General features: G+C 35.1%; 1 protein-coding gene across 3 annotated transcripts in view; it reads right to left on the reverse strand.

Annotated features, from left to right (window-relative positions):
- Positions 1-16,955, reverse strand: part of syngr1a (synaptogyrin 1a) — a 28,748-nt gene that overhangs the window by 7,637 nt on the left and 4,156 nt on the right. For all 3 annotated transcript variants that reach the window (XR_015479757.1, NM_001006067.1, XM_087242615.1), the window contains 1 exon segment: positions 91-328. Coding sequence is in view for 2 of the 3 variants with exons in the window: in NM_001006067.1 (NP_001006067.1) it covers positions 91-328 (238 nt within the window). In the remaining variant the exon portion in view is untranslated.

A 16,955-nucleotide genomic window follows, 5' to 3' on the forward strand; every position in this document is an offset into this window, starting at 1 on the left:
AATTAAACGTTTGAGTTGGAACCTTTGCATTAAATGCATTACATTAGTAATAGAAAATACTGACAGGCAATACTTGTATTTGCAGTTTACCTGAAACACCAATATCAGCTAACACAGCCTTCTTGCGGTCTTTAACGCTGCTAATCTGAGGAAAGTAGATGTCCAGTGCCAGAAAAGCAGCACAGCAGAGAAAGTCCAGAGCTCCCATTCCCACAGCATAGTTACAGGCGTTCTGGTTGCGGTTAAAGATACAAAACTCCTCCACCTCGTCTGGACGGTTCACATAGCCCTCGTTAGCAATACATCCAAAGATCACGATAGAAAAGATCTGCAGAGGAGAACACGAGAGAAAATTAAGAATTTGTTTTAAGTTGATATGGATTCTGGAGTTTCTGTTCATATTTCTGGGTTACTCTAGGTAGTCTTAAACGTTTTCTTACTATACATTTATGCAAACAGCAGTTTTTAAACAGTGAAATGATGCAAATGAAATGAAAAATTTGTCATCATTTACTCACCCTTGACTTGTTCAGAACCTACTTGAGTTTTTTTTTTTTGTTGAACGCAAAAAAAGATGTTGAAGAATGTTGGAAACCTGTAACCATTGTTATCCATAGCAGCAAAAACAAATACTATAAAAGTCAATGGTTACAGACGATTTCCAACATTCTTCATTGTAAATTCCTTTGGTTTTATCCAAAAAAAACAAAAAAACATCAGCAACACCAACTTCAAACTGATTTGAAACAAGTTAAGGATGACTAAATGATGCCAGGATTTTAATGTTTTGACTGGACTATCCATTTTAGTGTCCACTTACTCTGCTCTTAAAGTCATGTATATTTTTGCATATAATTAACTATTTGATGCATATTGAACAGTAAAATTTGACCAAACATATACAGAATCTAGATGGTGAAAGTATATCTATACATATGACGTATGTTGTCAGCAGACAAGAGATAGATAGCATGCACCTTCTTTCATCTGAGAAATATCGCTAAGTTACAAAGCATGCTATCTATCTCAGATTCAGAAAAGCTAGTCCATGCTTTTATGACTTTTAGGCTGGATTGCTGTAATGCTCTGTTCGCTGGTTGCCCAGCCTCCTCTATTAACAAACTTCTGTTAGTACAAAATGCAGCTACCAGGTCAAGATAATATGATCATATCACCCCAATTTTATCCTCCTTACAATGGCTGCCTGGTAAAATATTGCTTCTCGCCTTTAAAGATTTAAATAATCTAGCTCATGTTAATCTAAGCAACCTTCTGTCTTGCTACAATCCCACCTGCTTTTTAAGATCTCAACTCAGGGCTTCTGGTAGTACCCAGAATAGCTAAGTCTACTAAAGGAGATCAAATCTTCTCATTTATGGCTCCAAACTCCAAGGCTCAGACACACTCTCTCAGTTCAAAACTAGATTAAAGACCTATCTTTTTAGTAAAGCATCCACACAGAGCATCACATAATTGTAGGATGCATGAGTGTGCTCCATGCTTGACAAATCATCTGTAGGACACACTTTTCTTGTCTTAACGCACCAGGCATTTTGTTAGTAATACTTATATGCGTTACATGATTGTTTATAGGTTTGTTTATATAATGAGTAGATGTGTTTCAGTATTTTTTGTGTTTTTTCTATAGGAAGATCTGGCAACACTAACGACACGCTAGCCATGACTCTTACCTCATTTTCCTTCGGTTTCTTTTACCACACATATAGATGTTTTATTTACTGAGTGTATCTCAGTTAATTCAAGCGTAGAATGTGGTTGTGTGTACAAACTGTGTACATGGCAGGGTATAAACTTTGAAGATTAAACTGACAATTACATTTTTGTTACCGAAGCCACTCAATAGTTATGAGCTACACTATTTACATTGCAAAGGGGTTTTACACTATTTACATTGCAAAGGGGCAACAAACACCATGCACAAATGACTGTACATCAGTTTGTAAACATTATACATTCTCAACATGTTAATATCTGCTAAAATGAGCTATAAATAACAATCCCTGTGACCAATAAGGTTGACATTCTGATCCAACAACACTCAATGAAGTGTCTGTTGCTGCTGATTGTTGCAGTATAAATTAGCCAGGCTCCATAAGCTAAGTCTTAGCACACACGCTTAAAAAACATTAACCCAGAGTTAAGCTTAGTGTCAAAAGTTCTAAAGCAGCTGTTAAAGTTGCTGAAATGCTATATATTCCCACTATAGCACAGATTTTGGCTTTATTTAGTAAACAAAAGGGCCTTTTCTGCCACCAAATTAAATTAATTCTTGCAGCCAACTACCGCATTGTGCTGGAAATATTGTGTGCAGATGCCATCTATTACCACAGAGAGCACTGAGCATGTGTATTTAATCTCACTTTGTTCCTTTCTAATGGTTTGTTTTCTACAAGGAAGCTAGGCAGCAGAATTTAACACTTCCATAACATTAAGTGCCATTTTGGATGAGCCTGTGCTCTCTTTTTGGCTCCAGAGGAATAGTCAATTCTTTTCAAGAGGATGGAGGCAAGTTTTGGCAAAGGGCAGAATTTTAACAGCTGGCCTGTGCATCTGTACAATGTGTCTGAATGTGTGTGAGAGTGTGAAAGAGACGCTTCATTATTCCACTCATGCAATTAAGTTGAAATGCTCTTGGCTACCAGCAAACAGTCCCATAGTTGCTCTCTAATTGTAAGCTACAAGGCCATGATTTAACCCAGAGAATCAGCTTTATCTTCAAATTAATGTTGAGGGGTTTGGAAACACCGAATCAAGTAAACATTGAATCTCCACAGATAGAGGTTCAGAGGCTCATTCAAATCCTAATCTCGATCTCATCAAGGTCATATAAACAAGATAATAACATGACATCTAATGACTGCTGACCTATGGTATGGCCAACTTTAGGTATAACCAGGCAGAATATTATATAAGAGTATAGTACTGTAAGTTTTATTTATTAAAATTGTATGTATTTAAATCTATTTTTAAATAATGTACGTCTAAAATCAGCACCATATCTTGTACATTTGTGGTCTTTACTGGCTTTGATGAAATAAAATAATAGCAGTCAGAACCGAGAGCCAACATATAATTCAACTGCACTATGGGTCTCTCGAATTTGTGTCTTTCCTTGCGAATATTTCCAGATCACAACCATTCTTCTCTGTTTGACTTAATTTCCTGTCACTTCCTTCACTGTCCTATCATAATGAAGGCAAAAAAAATCTTTAAAAAATACAAACTAACCAGTTTGATTGATTCCCAAAACAACTATGATTCTCATTCTTTTAATGAACAGTTTAAAATGGCAAGAAGGCAATATTGAACCAACATCTGACTAGGGTTGCGCGATGTCGACCAATTTGGCATTGTAGGATGTCTAATGTGAAACATCAGGATAGATGATGGCATTGTTGTCATAAGTGGCGTTGAATTATTTATTTATGAATAATTAGTTAATTCATAACTAATACATTTTTTGTAGCCTACCGTTTTAACTACCTGACCTGCATATTCTTTGTTTTACCCATAACCAAATCATAAATAAACAAAGATAGGTTACACACAACTTATAACCTAACAAATACTTTTGCTGCGTGTATCTGGCATGAATAGGCAGAGTGATCTGTGAGGTTTTAATGGCGTCGACAAACTCGGTTGGTAAAAAAAGTGCACAACAACAGAAACCAACCAACAGTATCTGAGGTTAAAGTACAAGCATTAAAGCGTATGATTGAAGCAGTGTACTGATGCTGTGACACGTTACCTGATAAATTCAAAAGACAGAAGATTTGTTAGATAGAGACAAGATTAATTAAATATCACATTTAATAACTATAGTGAGACGAGATGCAGCGGTACATCCTTAATTAACTGTCTGACGTGCACTTCTCTCTGAAGTTTTGAGCTCAAAGCACTTACTGACTGCCTGGAGCTCAGAATGTGAGTGTGTGAATGTGTGTGAGTGTTTGTGTGTGTGGCCACATGACGTGTGTTTTCAGCGGTATATTGTGGACAAAGATCTTTTCAGAAATGTTAGATGAAATGCCAGTGTGGACGTGGATCGTTTTTGTTTTAAAATGCCATTTTAAAACTAAAACGTATTTGTAAACAGGGCCTAAGTGTGTATTTTTCGCAAACGGGTTGCTGCTGCAACGGGAGCAGGGCGGAGGATCACGAAATCGACCCTCCATCTGACATCGACATTGGTCTTTGCTTATTTTTTTATTATTTTTACCTTGAATGGATAGGACAGTCGAAAGTACTGACAGGAAAGCATGGAGAGCAGAGAGAGAAATTAAGGATCGGCATAGGACCTCGAATCGGGAATTGAACTTGGTCACCGTGAGCACTGGAGAGCATGTGTCAGCGCACTACTACTACTACTACTACATTCCTTATTTAAACACAAAGAAATAAATGACAGCAGTGACAACATCATTCAACAATCTGATTTACTTATAAGAAATGCAGGAGGTAGAAACCCCATTCGCAGATTTGCGAGGATGTACAGCTCTGAAATGAATGGCTAGATGTTAATAATGTATTTTAACACAAATTAGAGATCTGTACAGTATATGCACAATATTAACCAGCTGCATGGAAGAAGAAATTACAGGGAAAGAATTACAAACTTTGAATCTTTTGGGTTCGTAAATCTCGGAAGAAAAACAATGCAAACAAGAACCAAAGTCCATAATAAACTGAAATGAACCTAAATAAATCTAAATACTTAAATTAATAGTAATAACAACAATAATAATAATAATAATAATAATAATGATATAGATTACACTTTATGTTAATGGTATGTTTGTTGAATTTAAGTTACATTGCATCTACATGCCAACTAATTCTCATTAGATTATAAGTAGACTTTTAGGTTGGGGTTGGGGTTATGTAAGTTGACATTACTTGCAAGGTTTCTTATAGTCAGTTTAATATCTGTTAAAGGAGCAGTATCAACATATACATAGCAATATTAAGCAGACAGTCTACTAATACTCATGGACAATCAAAATAAAGTGTTACCATAATAAACTACTACTACTACTACTACTACTACTACTACTGATAATAATAATAATAATATGCAAATAGTGAATGTTAAACATGCAGGATGTAATATTAAACATGCAAATCAGTAATGTTTCTAAATCTAGTATAGTCATTCTTGAAATGTGTTTTTTGGTCATTAAGTTGTATGAATGCTGAGTGATTGTCCATATGACGACGTGTGGTTGAAGACAGAAGTCTTTTGTAAAACATTTCTCTCTGAATATGCGAATCTAAGTTACTAATGGTCTGCCTTAAATTAGCTGTCTAGATCACAAGGCAGCATGGTCAACGAGTGCATGAAAGCAAGCATTGTAATAGGCAGCACGTGGGATCCGGATCTTGTGATCATCAGGAATAGAGCTTTACAAGCTCCCAGTTTAATCCTGGTTGGAGTGTTTTATGCAAAATGAGTGCAAAGCGAGACAAATGACAAAAATCAGGTTGTTATGTTTTGTTCATGATATGGTATATATTGTATGGAAGTCTTATTATTCAACTATGCCTAGATCAACAGTATTCTAGTCAATGGCACGTTTGATTCTGTAATAATTCAGTTTTCCCCAGTGGGTTAATAAAGTGCTTTACTATAATAAACACTTCATGCATGTTATGTTTTGTAGAATTTAGCACCTGTGTGTCATATTTTATTGGTTTTCATTGTTTCTCACTGTAATTTTTTTTCTTCAATCATCCAGACATTTCAAATAGGGTTAGTGTGTGTGTTTGTTCAATTTTAGAGACAGCCATAATAGCTCACCCACTGATAAATCAATCAACACCTTTAAAGGAAGAGAAATACAATGGAATAGAGCTGTACAGCTGTTCAGCTGGGCTCTTTATACAAAGCACATTGGTGTTCGTGTAGCTGGTTGTTTGGATAGATAGGGGGCAGGACAATGACAGAGCAAGCCTACAACAAAATAAATGTAACTTATAGTGCATAGCCGTGAGGCTTACATCAGTTAAAAATAAGAATTCTGTCATTGGAAACAAATGATTATTTTGGGTCAGGTCTTTTGTATTGATCTTTGGTTCAAACTGAATGATGTGTTGACGAAGTTGGACTGATCCAGTTCTAGAGTCAAAGTGAATATTGTCTCTTAAGCTCTATTAGGGCTCGAGAAAAAGGACTGCCCGATGGCCTGGGGCCAGCGTGCAGGACACTCGGGACAGTAGACAGTGCTGCCTTGTCAGTAAAATTTAGTTTGGTTGCATTGCATGCAAATACAGTCTTAGGGTGCTTTCAAACCAAGACATTTGTTTCAGAAGCTGTCTTATTTGCTCAGTTAGTGTGGTTCGTTTGGCATATGTGAATCCTACAATGACGCTTGGATCCGCACCAAATCAATCGGTCCGAGATCGCCTGAATGAGGTGGTCTACACTCAATTGAAACGAACTCTGGAGTGGATCGATAGTAGTGAGAAAGCAAAACGATCCAACAAACTAATGAACCAGGCTATAATACAGTGTATTATAGTTGTGTATGATGAGAGAATTATGAGTAGGGCAGGATTTCATTTCTACCAGAAAATGTGTGTCGAATCTGAAAGTGAAAGCTGTTTATCCTTTAGGAAAATTGACAAAAATTACCATCTGATAATTTTTCCATATTTTAATCATGTAATATTTTGTATTAGGTCTGTTGTTTTGCTGATTTCTGCTCCGACACCTCGAAAAAAAGATCAACATTGATCTGCTTTATGATCTGACTGCAGTCTCATTTTATCACTTATTTTTCTCTATAATTTAAGTCTATAATGCATAATGCTAGCCAACATTATTTTTAAGAGATTTATTCAGTAGAGATTTACAAAACTTGACAACTGAAATAAGTCTATGTATGAGAAAGTCTGATGTATGTTTGGTGACGATGTCAAAATTAAAGTGCACATTTTCGCTTATAAAATATATAAACACACACACACATAATCAAATTTCAAATTTAGTTACATCACACTTGTAATTTTTAATTGTCAGTTGTATTTACAGAAAAGTTAAGCTGGATAAAAATGGATTACAAATATATTTGGATTTTAACACATATAAAATATGTGGCTGAGAAATAGCTGGCCAGAGACAATTTAAGCAGGGCAAGTAAAAATCTGAACCACTGGCCCAATCTGGTTTGTAGAAAAAATGCAATTTGGTTGATGTAGGGTGTCAACAAATATGTGTCAATTCAATAGTTTCTTCTTGTGTATTATGTCATAATAAAGACAACACATGCCACATGTGTGACTCTTCACAACATCAACACCGAACATCTAGATGTTACTTTTTTTTCAGTTGTCCACAATGAGTTGGACATGATGATGTTGCCCAATCATTTATTATACTCTCATACAGAATGCAGAGCAGGAAATTTTATACAAGATGAACTGGCAAACACATTTTTGTTGCAATGCGTAGGAAGCGTATCTTTGAAGGTAACTCGCAGTCTACTGAAAGTTTGTATTCATTTTAATTAAGTAGCATTAGCATTTGTGAACACAGGGCTGCTTTGTTTACAACCATTGCTGGCACAGAATCAATCTACTTCAATCTACTGTTTATATAAATATGGAGGAAACTGCTTCTTTGGGAAACACTCAATAGACAATTGCATGGACATCTATAATGTATGCGGCTTCCTGGTAAACAGAATGCATGTCAAAGACTTCATAAAATGATTGTTCACAAAGCAATGTGTAGTCTGGCATGTTCGGTATTCACAACATATCAAAATATTACCAAGACAAATCACATAATCTGACACAGTGACCGACAAAATAAAGTGTGTAGTCTGAACGGGGCTTTACACAAAGCATCAGATGGCTTAAGACCTGGGGGCAAAATATACAGTACTGCGAATACATTTGAAACAGCTCAATTTTACTATGACCAATACAATCTACCAAGAGCAGCACAAATAAGCACAGGGATTCAAACAAATAGAGGCAATGATAATCAGGTAGGCATGGGTCGGTTATTGTGATGATATGATAACCTTGGATAAAAAGATCACACGGTATATTTTGATTACTGCTCTAAAAATATATTCTTTTAAAATCTTTTTTTCCCACTTGAACACAATATATTTTATTTTAAGAAACATTTATAATATTTTAGAGCAGTAAACATGTCAGGCTAAATAATTCAAATGAATCATTAACTTCTGCTGTCTTCATTAGTTTCAAAAACACTGATTTCTTTACAATTTAAAATGGCATCTTTGTATATCTTTTCTGCAGGAGATACTGTTGTCCTAACAAAATGAGACATAGTTAAAAAAAAATCTTACACATACCTTAAGAATGGTATAGCAGAACATTTTGGCGGTTTTAAAACCTTTACTATTCCAAACCGCTGTATACCTTGAAAACCTTGGTTATCGTCCCATCCCTATTATAAGGTGTGTGTAATCTAGAAAATAGGTTGTAACTTGCTTTTATTGAGGTGTTGAGTGATGGTGCAAAGAAATAGATTACCGCAAGCCTTAATGAATTTTGTTGCATGAGTCATTTTAAGTGAAGTTTCATAAACTAATTTCGAGAGGAGCACGTGATATGATTGTGCACCGCTGGCCACTCATCCGTAATCAGTAAAATCCAATCAGAATGATCCTAGCTTAATATAAAGGGATCACTTTCTCCTTTTTGCTCTATCTTCGTTTTGGAAGAATCCCCCCTTCCACCCCATCTCCTCCTTTTTTTTTCTCCCCTTTTAAAGGGGGAGTGATCGAGACCTATCTGATCTCGGTTCTCCTGATATGCTTCTAGACCGGGCGGGAGCCCTGGGCTCAAATATCTCCGAGCTCAGGGTTCTCGCCCGGGACAGCATGCCAAACCTGCTATAAGTGCCAAGCATATCCAAGTGGAAACTCTTGAAATAATGTCCTGACATAAATATTGCATCTGAAAGTAAAAATTCTATAAAGCTTGTCGTACACTGTGCAACTTCAACATGGTATCAACTCAAAATGTACAGGAACATTGTATGCGATGTAAAGGGAAAGCTTGCAACAGATGTGCTTACACTATAGGGTCCGTTTGCTCAGCAGTGGCTTGAAAACACATAACACCTGCTTCTTCTTCTTTTTGGTTTAATAGTGGTTGGCAAACCAGCATACAATGTATTTATGGCACCCAATGGGAAGGATTGTAAAGCTTGTTAATTTAAAAACCACAACAAATTATATATATTTTTCCTTGTCAGATCTGTATCTCACAAATACATGAACAGAATATCACACACTTTTAATTGTTTCCATGTATTCTGGAATATACATTTTAAATTTTGCACCATTGTACCCTCCGTGAACCTGTCAGTGTGTGTCTGCTTCTGTTTTCGCGCACAAACACTGAGTTCAACTCAATTGGTTTGTAGTTCTGGGTTAAACGATTCCTTCAGAAAACCTTCGGATTGCTGATCAAGAGTTTAATTGCTTCTCTGTTTCCTCTGTACACTGAATGAACACAGCATGACAAAGCTGAAATTAGGCCCAAATCAAAAAGGATCCCGAACAAGTCAGTTTTTGGCTCAAAATCACAGTGTATGCCCAGCTTAATGCATATGCAATAAGTTCATCTGCAAAAATGTTGACTAATTTCTGTGCATCTGGGCATTAAAGTCACTTTAAGGTAGTCTTTGACTAATATACCGCCAAGGCCAATATCAGTTGAAAGAAAGAGCGACTCTTAGAAGCACACATAGATGTCAGAGCCATTAAATATTACCAGCAAAAATGCTCCTTGACATACTTTCACATACAAATCAGCCTACAGGCTTTCAGAGACTATATTTGTTTTAAGCTGCTCACACACTTGCAATAAGGAAAAGTGGTTAATACATACAATGTACATACACTGACCGGCCACTATATTAGGTAAACCTTTTACGACCACAAGTGTACCTATCTGCTGATGGCTAATTCCAGCAGCAGAACACGCCATGTCAAAGCGTGAATTATCTCAGACTGGTTTCTTGAAACTGACAATGAGTTCACTGATCAAATGGCCAACCCCTGTACTAGTAAGGTGTACCTAATAAAGTGGCCGGTGAGTATATATATCCCCTTTAAATGCTTTAACGTTGCTTTTTCATTCATTTTGATGCTTGCATCAATTTATTATAATTGCTTTGAAAAGAGCAACCACTTCATGTCTTCTTTGTGCTCGACAGAAGTCAGAAAGTCTTAAGTCTGGATAATTTAAGCTTTTGTTAAAAGGGTGTCTTCTTCGCCACTAAAAAGACATGTCATCTTTCTCTCTTTTTTCAGTCTGTTACATGCCTGCAAAGCTTTGCCTTTCTCTCTCTCTCTCCCCTCCCCCTCCAATCCCTCGCTTTTAATCTCCCTGACCTTGTGTTCACTACGCGGGGAAAGAGAGATCACGAGAGAGAGAGAGACTGAGTCATAAGACTACAGATGAAGACCACCTATACATCCAAGCTCTCCCTCACACAGTCAACATATGACAAATGCATTACAGCATTTAGAGGTCATGCGTCCATACAGCAACACAGACTGAAGAAACAAGAATAAGACACTTACAAACATCAGTCATACAGGGAGCAGTAGGCCTGCTGCGATATAAACAGGAATATTCAATTAAATTACATTGCTGCACCGGCAGTCACTCTTTGTAATAGCATATTTCATGGCAAAGATATAATAATAGTTCCTCTAATGAAATGAAAATAGTAAATTTACTGATTATATTCTTAGATATATTGAAATTGATATTCTTATATGATTAGTCCAAGCAGGCACACAACATCATAAGACGTTAATATTAGGTTAGATTTAGGTCGTAACGTCAGATTTCCAAAATTCAATGTATGTTATTTTGACGTCTAATAACGATGTCAAATGACGTTGATATTTGGTTGTTGTAAGTGACCAAAATTGAAAGTCGAGCCAAAATCATAAGCCAATGTCATATTGACTTGACATACTGATATTTATTCATCAGGTATGTCAACCAAAATTTAACATCTAATAGACATACCTGCCAACACTCCCGTTTTACCAATGAAAGTCCTGTATTTCAGACCCATCTCCCGCCATACTCCTGTTTTGTTATTTCTCCCGGAAAACTAAATTCACCTGGTGCATAGTACAGTTACTCAGGTGTGTTATTCAGACACCTCAACCCAAACACCTAGACACCCCCCCCCCCCACCCACCCTGGATTTTCAGAGACAAATGCTGATAGACATCATAGTGGTAACGTTCACACAATGTCAAGCTGTAACCCGTGTGTGCATTATACATTGATGATCGGGGGTCAACATTTTCAGTACTTTGTGTAATACATGCTTTAGTAAATCAAATGTATGTATTTATTTAATTGACATCTAATTTATTAATAAAATATATTTACATTTTCAGTGTTTAGTGGAATAGGCTATATAGTGTATTCTGACCTGATTAGCTATTTTCGCCTTACTTTAGGTCAAACTTTACAAACTATGCATCTAATTTGACTTTACTTACTTTAGGCTGTATGTAGAAACAAACACCTATTTTATGAGAAATCAGTCCTGTGAACTCTTACGGTGTCTATCGGTGATCTAAATCTGCTAGTTTCAGGTTGTTGAATGACTTTTTTCTCGCATACAGTATATAGATGGACTGGCGTGATTATGCATTCACAATAGTATGATACAGTATAGGGGTGGTTAAATGGATATCTATTAATATAATTATTAACTTTATTATTTAAAATACAGATCAGAGAGAACTTTTTTTAGATTCAAAGGGACCCCCCATACATCTTGTTTTGACGTCCTTAGGGGGGATCAAGCCTTAATTATGTGGGTCAATCCCCTCCAAAAAAAAAAACCCCTGTAACATCATTAGACACAGATATTTGGTGGTTTTTAGGTTGGGTTGGAGGGTGACCAAAATGCAATCTGTCCAACGTTTGACACTGGCATCAACACGATTTTGATTTTTAAGCAAAATTTAAAGTCCCACGACGTTGGGGTACAATGTCAATCTGAAATCCTGTGCCTGCAGGGGTGAATCAGTTTAAACGTCTTATTTTGATGAACAGATTCAATAGTGATTCCTTTGCATCTATACTTTTATTTTATGTTGGGTAGTCTAGACAATAATTTTGTTTGTTACAGTAGTGACTTTGATTGCTAAATTCTTATGTTGTTTCTACCATACACATTAGTCTACATATCGATTACCAATTAATCACTCCTTGCCATCTTTTTGTGTAATATCATTGAGAAGACCAAACTAGCAAGGGATATTTATGAAAATAAACGTGTAAAAATATCTACTGAAGCAAAGTGATTTGTACTTGTGTTTTGCAGTAAACAAGTCCTCCTGGGACGTTTCTACCTACAAGTTGACAAGTCTTAAAACAACATGAGGTGCATTCAAGTTGTACATACTCTTGATAAACTACAATAGATAGAAAGTGAACAGCAAATAATTCACATCAGTTATGTTTTGTCTCTGACTACCCACAAGAGTTGACTTTTGCATCCATGAATTCCACCCACTGGTCTATACATAACAATATATAATGGTATCTATTAGGGCTGGGGGATTTGGCCAAAAATCAAAACCTCAACTAATTGAACATTTTAACTCAATGACGATTAATGAACGACTATTTTATTTATTAATTTTTTGCCCTTATAAAGTTCACTGCTTTGTACAGTAAATATGCTCACATATTACAAGTGAGAAATTTTTGAATGAAGGGTGCATTACTTGATTTTAAAATACACATGACTCCACACGCAGTAAGAGATTTTGATCGATTATTGGTTCTGAATATCGAATTTGATTACTTTTCGATTAATTGCCCAGCCCTAGTATATATAATTCTCTATTACAGATCAGTGATTCTGCTGTTTCTGATTGACATACCACCAACTCAGAAACTCAAAGGTTAAAGAAAAGTTTCCTACTTGTATTTATGACTTGTGTGTGTTCATGATGAGCATTCAACTTTTAAAAACATTTTATTATTCCACATGACTTGAACACACCATCTGTTGTCAGAAAAATCATCATTGTTCAGAATATTGTTGGAAAATCTCCACTAAACTTTTTACCATTGTATAATTTCACCTAGCAGCTACAATAGCGTCATCGGTCTTCCATTTTGCCATTTTTGAAAGCCATATATGGAAGAGAGTTGATCAACGAAATCCATTGTGAAGGACCAAAACATATGAAACATACTATATTTTCTGTCAGCGTTGTCCACTATGAAACACGATATAAGAAATACATAAAAAATAAAATCGATTATTCTGTCCTATAGCACTTAGAGATTGGATAGTCTAGACCGGGCAATAGTCTCATTGTGGAATTTTTCATATATTAAAATTAGGGCAAATATACGCAATTATATTGAATCATGATAAAATTAATATCAAAAACAATGAAAAACTCTGGAGTCTTTTTTTACTCTGTATTGATCTAACACACATCAGAAATGTGCTACATGAGAATCTAAAGTGTGCTGATATTAGAGATGTATCGTATTTTGGCCAAAGAAAATTTATCAGCCGAAAATATGTTACGTCATTTTATGCACACACTATTTTTTGTGGCTTTAGTCATTGTTGGGGCATTCATTTAAATCTGGAAGTTTAAAAATCAAAAATCAAAAAAGTTCTGAAATCAAAGTTTAACAAGTTTTAGGTAGGATTGTTTGTTCATATTCGACCACCAGTCAGAAAAAAAAACATTCCATTTTCCATGACAGCAGTTTTAATGTAGCGACTGACCTCGTCATTTTCCCTGTCAGCTTGCTGTACATTTTCCCACACTGCAAAATTAGCCCTTTTTGACATCTTTGTCATCATTTGTTTCACCTTTGCAGAGCTGGGTTTTGATGTTGTAACAAACGATTTGTTTACTTTGTAGCAATGATTAATTTTATTTTTAAATTTTACCACTTTATATAAAAACAAACACTCATAGAACACATTTATACCAGCAATTTTTTCCAATCCATTTGTAAAAAAAAAAAAAAAGCTCTTTTACTTTTCTTTTAATATTTGATAAGCATCATCGTATCCAAATACTTTATAAATGCTATTATAAAATAAAAAATTATAATATACTCCTCCGTTGTTTATTGATTTTAGAAAATATCTAAAAAAAAAAATTCAGATAGGCCGTTTGTAAAATTAAAGTTCAAAATGTCTTAAAACAGCTTAATATATTTATATTATACTGTATATTACTAAATCGTTATAACTTTTGTTTGTTTTATATTGGTTTATTTAATGCTTTTATTACATACGATATTTGTATATCTTAAATGATTTCAGGTGACGCTGTGCCGCAGTAGGTTGTGCTGTTGCCTCACAGCAAGATGGTTGCTGGTTTGAGCCTCGGCTGGGTCAGTTGGCGTTTCTGTGTGGAGTTTGCAGGTTCCTCCTGGTTCTCTAGTTTCCCCCACAGTCCAAAGACATGCGGTACAGGTGAATTGGGTAGGCTAAATTGTCTGTAGTGTATGAGTGTGAATGGATGTTTCCAAGAGATGGGTTGCAGCTGGAAGGGCATCCGCTGCATAAAACATATGCTAGATAAGTTGGTGGTTCATTCCGCTGTGACGACCCCAGTTTAATAAAAGGACTAAACCAAAAAGAAAATGAATGAATGAATGATTAAATGATGTCACTATAGCTTATAGGCTATTTTATCTAGATCTATGAAAAGAGTCCTCAAAAGTGGACACGTAATTTGTAAAGTTTTATGTCTTTCTGTAGTATTCATATGTGAAAACAAATATGTATTCATTATTTCCAAAATAAATAAAGAAACCCAGCCGCTCACGGCATCGACAGAGCTGAATCAATACATTTTTTGCCCAGTCTCTCACACACAAATACATGCATCTAAACGCACATGTTTTATGCACAAACACACCTATTAAATGTGACAAAAAAAAATCGACAACTGAAAGTCAACGGAAAAGCTGTTGTTCCTTGCACCAGTTGTACTATTGCGTAAAGCACAAAAATGTTTGTTTTTTTCTCAAATGAAAAGGCGGCCTTTGCTGCTGCAGTACTAAATGAGACAAATTGCAGCACTATGCGTGAAGAAAGCGCGTTCTCAGTAGCCACATCTGTATATCGTTAACGTTAGCGAGAATAGTTATCGAGATTGCATTTTTGCCATATAGCCCAGCCCTAAAATTCTGTAATGAAAAAAAAGAAGTTGGTATAGATTATTTTTATAAATATAATATGTATTGTTGCATTAAACGTGCTATATTCTGCTCAATACTGATTATTAATGTACTTTCTTATAAATTGAATACGGGTACAAATCCACAATAAGAGTGGAAGATCGTATAAATATGGATTAGAATTAAATCCCTGAGTTAAGCATGATCCATTGCCAGAATATCACAACCAGACAAGGGAAAATCCTGGCGGTAAATAAATGAATCACACACTGCAATAACACTGTTAGAGGGATAAAGAGGCTCTGCAAACTATATTTTCCTCCTTGACGTAATGACTGTGCAGGAAAAAAAAGGTGGACATATGGAGAGAGATGGAGAGTATGTGACCCTGCAGCAGTATTCGGATGTGCCATTAGTCCAGTAACAGACTACAGTAAAATGACTGTGCTATATTTAAAAGCATCACATCCGCATTGTAAAGAGAGGGCTGGCAGGGCTTTTGACTATAATATAAAAAAACAGAAATCACTAACAGACAAGCTGTGTGTTAAAATATTATAATGAAGAATTCTGTCATTAAGAACAAACCATGCTTTTGGGTCAGGTCTTTTGAATTGATTTTTGGTTCAAACTGAATGAATTATTTTGGACTGAACTAGTTGTTGAGATACTAAATTTGGATTTTTAGATGCTGACTGAATACAGTTTGGTGACTAGGGGGAAATAATAAACTGCTTATTCCTACACTGTAAATAAAAATCTTGCTGCCTTAAATTTCTTACTGAAATCAAATCTCAACTCGCATCAATTAAACTGACAAAAATATATAGTTAAACATTGTATAACTTAAAACTATGGTTGAAACATGATTACCTTATTGGAAAGAGATAAAAATACATTTAGATGCCATTTTTGAAGTAGATATTGCTTTCACTTGTGAATCTTCTATTTAGGCAATATAAATATAGATGACAAAAAACAGTTATTTATTCTGGCAACTAGTAAAAAAGTAATTACAAACACATTGGTTAAAACTAGAGTCAGCTATAATTGAAGAATGGAATGATACAGTGCACACTATATGTCATGGAAAAAATACAGACGGAAAACTAATTTGGAGTAAATGGATTGAGTATATTTCACCAATTTGCCCAGATTTTTCTTGAAATGTAACTTTTAAAAGTAATAAAATTGTAAAATGTAATAAAAATGTGTCTAAATATACATATTTTCTTCTTTAAAGGAGATCTTTTAAAGGATTTGTAGCTCCCCATGTTTTACGGTTTATAGTTGTTGTTTAAAGGAAGAAAATACAAAGCATACACTGTAAAAAAAATCCGTAATTTTACAGTTTATTTCCGGCAGCTGGGAAATAACCATTGAAAAAAATTGTAAAATAGCGGCTGTTAAATGACAGAAATTTACCTTAAAATAACGGACCTTAAATTACAGAAATTTCCTTCAATTTAAATTTCTGTAATTCAACCTGTTATTTTACAGTAAATTTCTGTAATTTTATTGGCCTTTATTTTACCCTTTTTCCAGCACCCCAGCTGCCAGAAATCAAATGTAAAATTACGGATTTTACAGTGTATGCAAGATGTTTAAGTCTCTTTCTGTATGAGAGATTGTGTAAGTTATATATGTATTTTCTTTTAGAAGCTCAAAAAAGAAAAAAAAAGAAGTAAAGAACCTTTTTTTCTTCAAATTTATTTATAAATATTTAGAAATTAAACACA

Source organism: Danio rerio, chromosome 3 (genome assembly GCF_052040795.2).
Source record: "Danio rerio strain M-AB ecotype USA chromosome 3, GRCz13ab, whole genome shotgun sequence".
Lineage (NCBI taxonomy): Eukaryota > Metazoa > Chordata > Actinopteri > Cypriniformes > Danionidae > Danio > Danio rerio.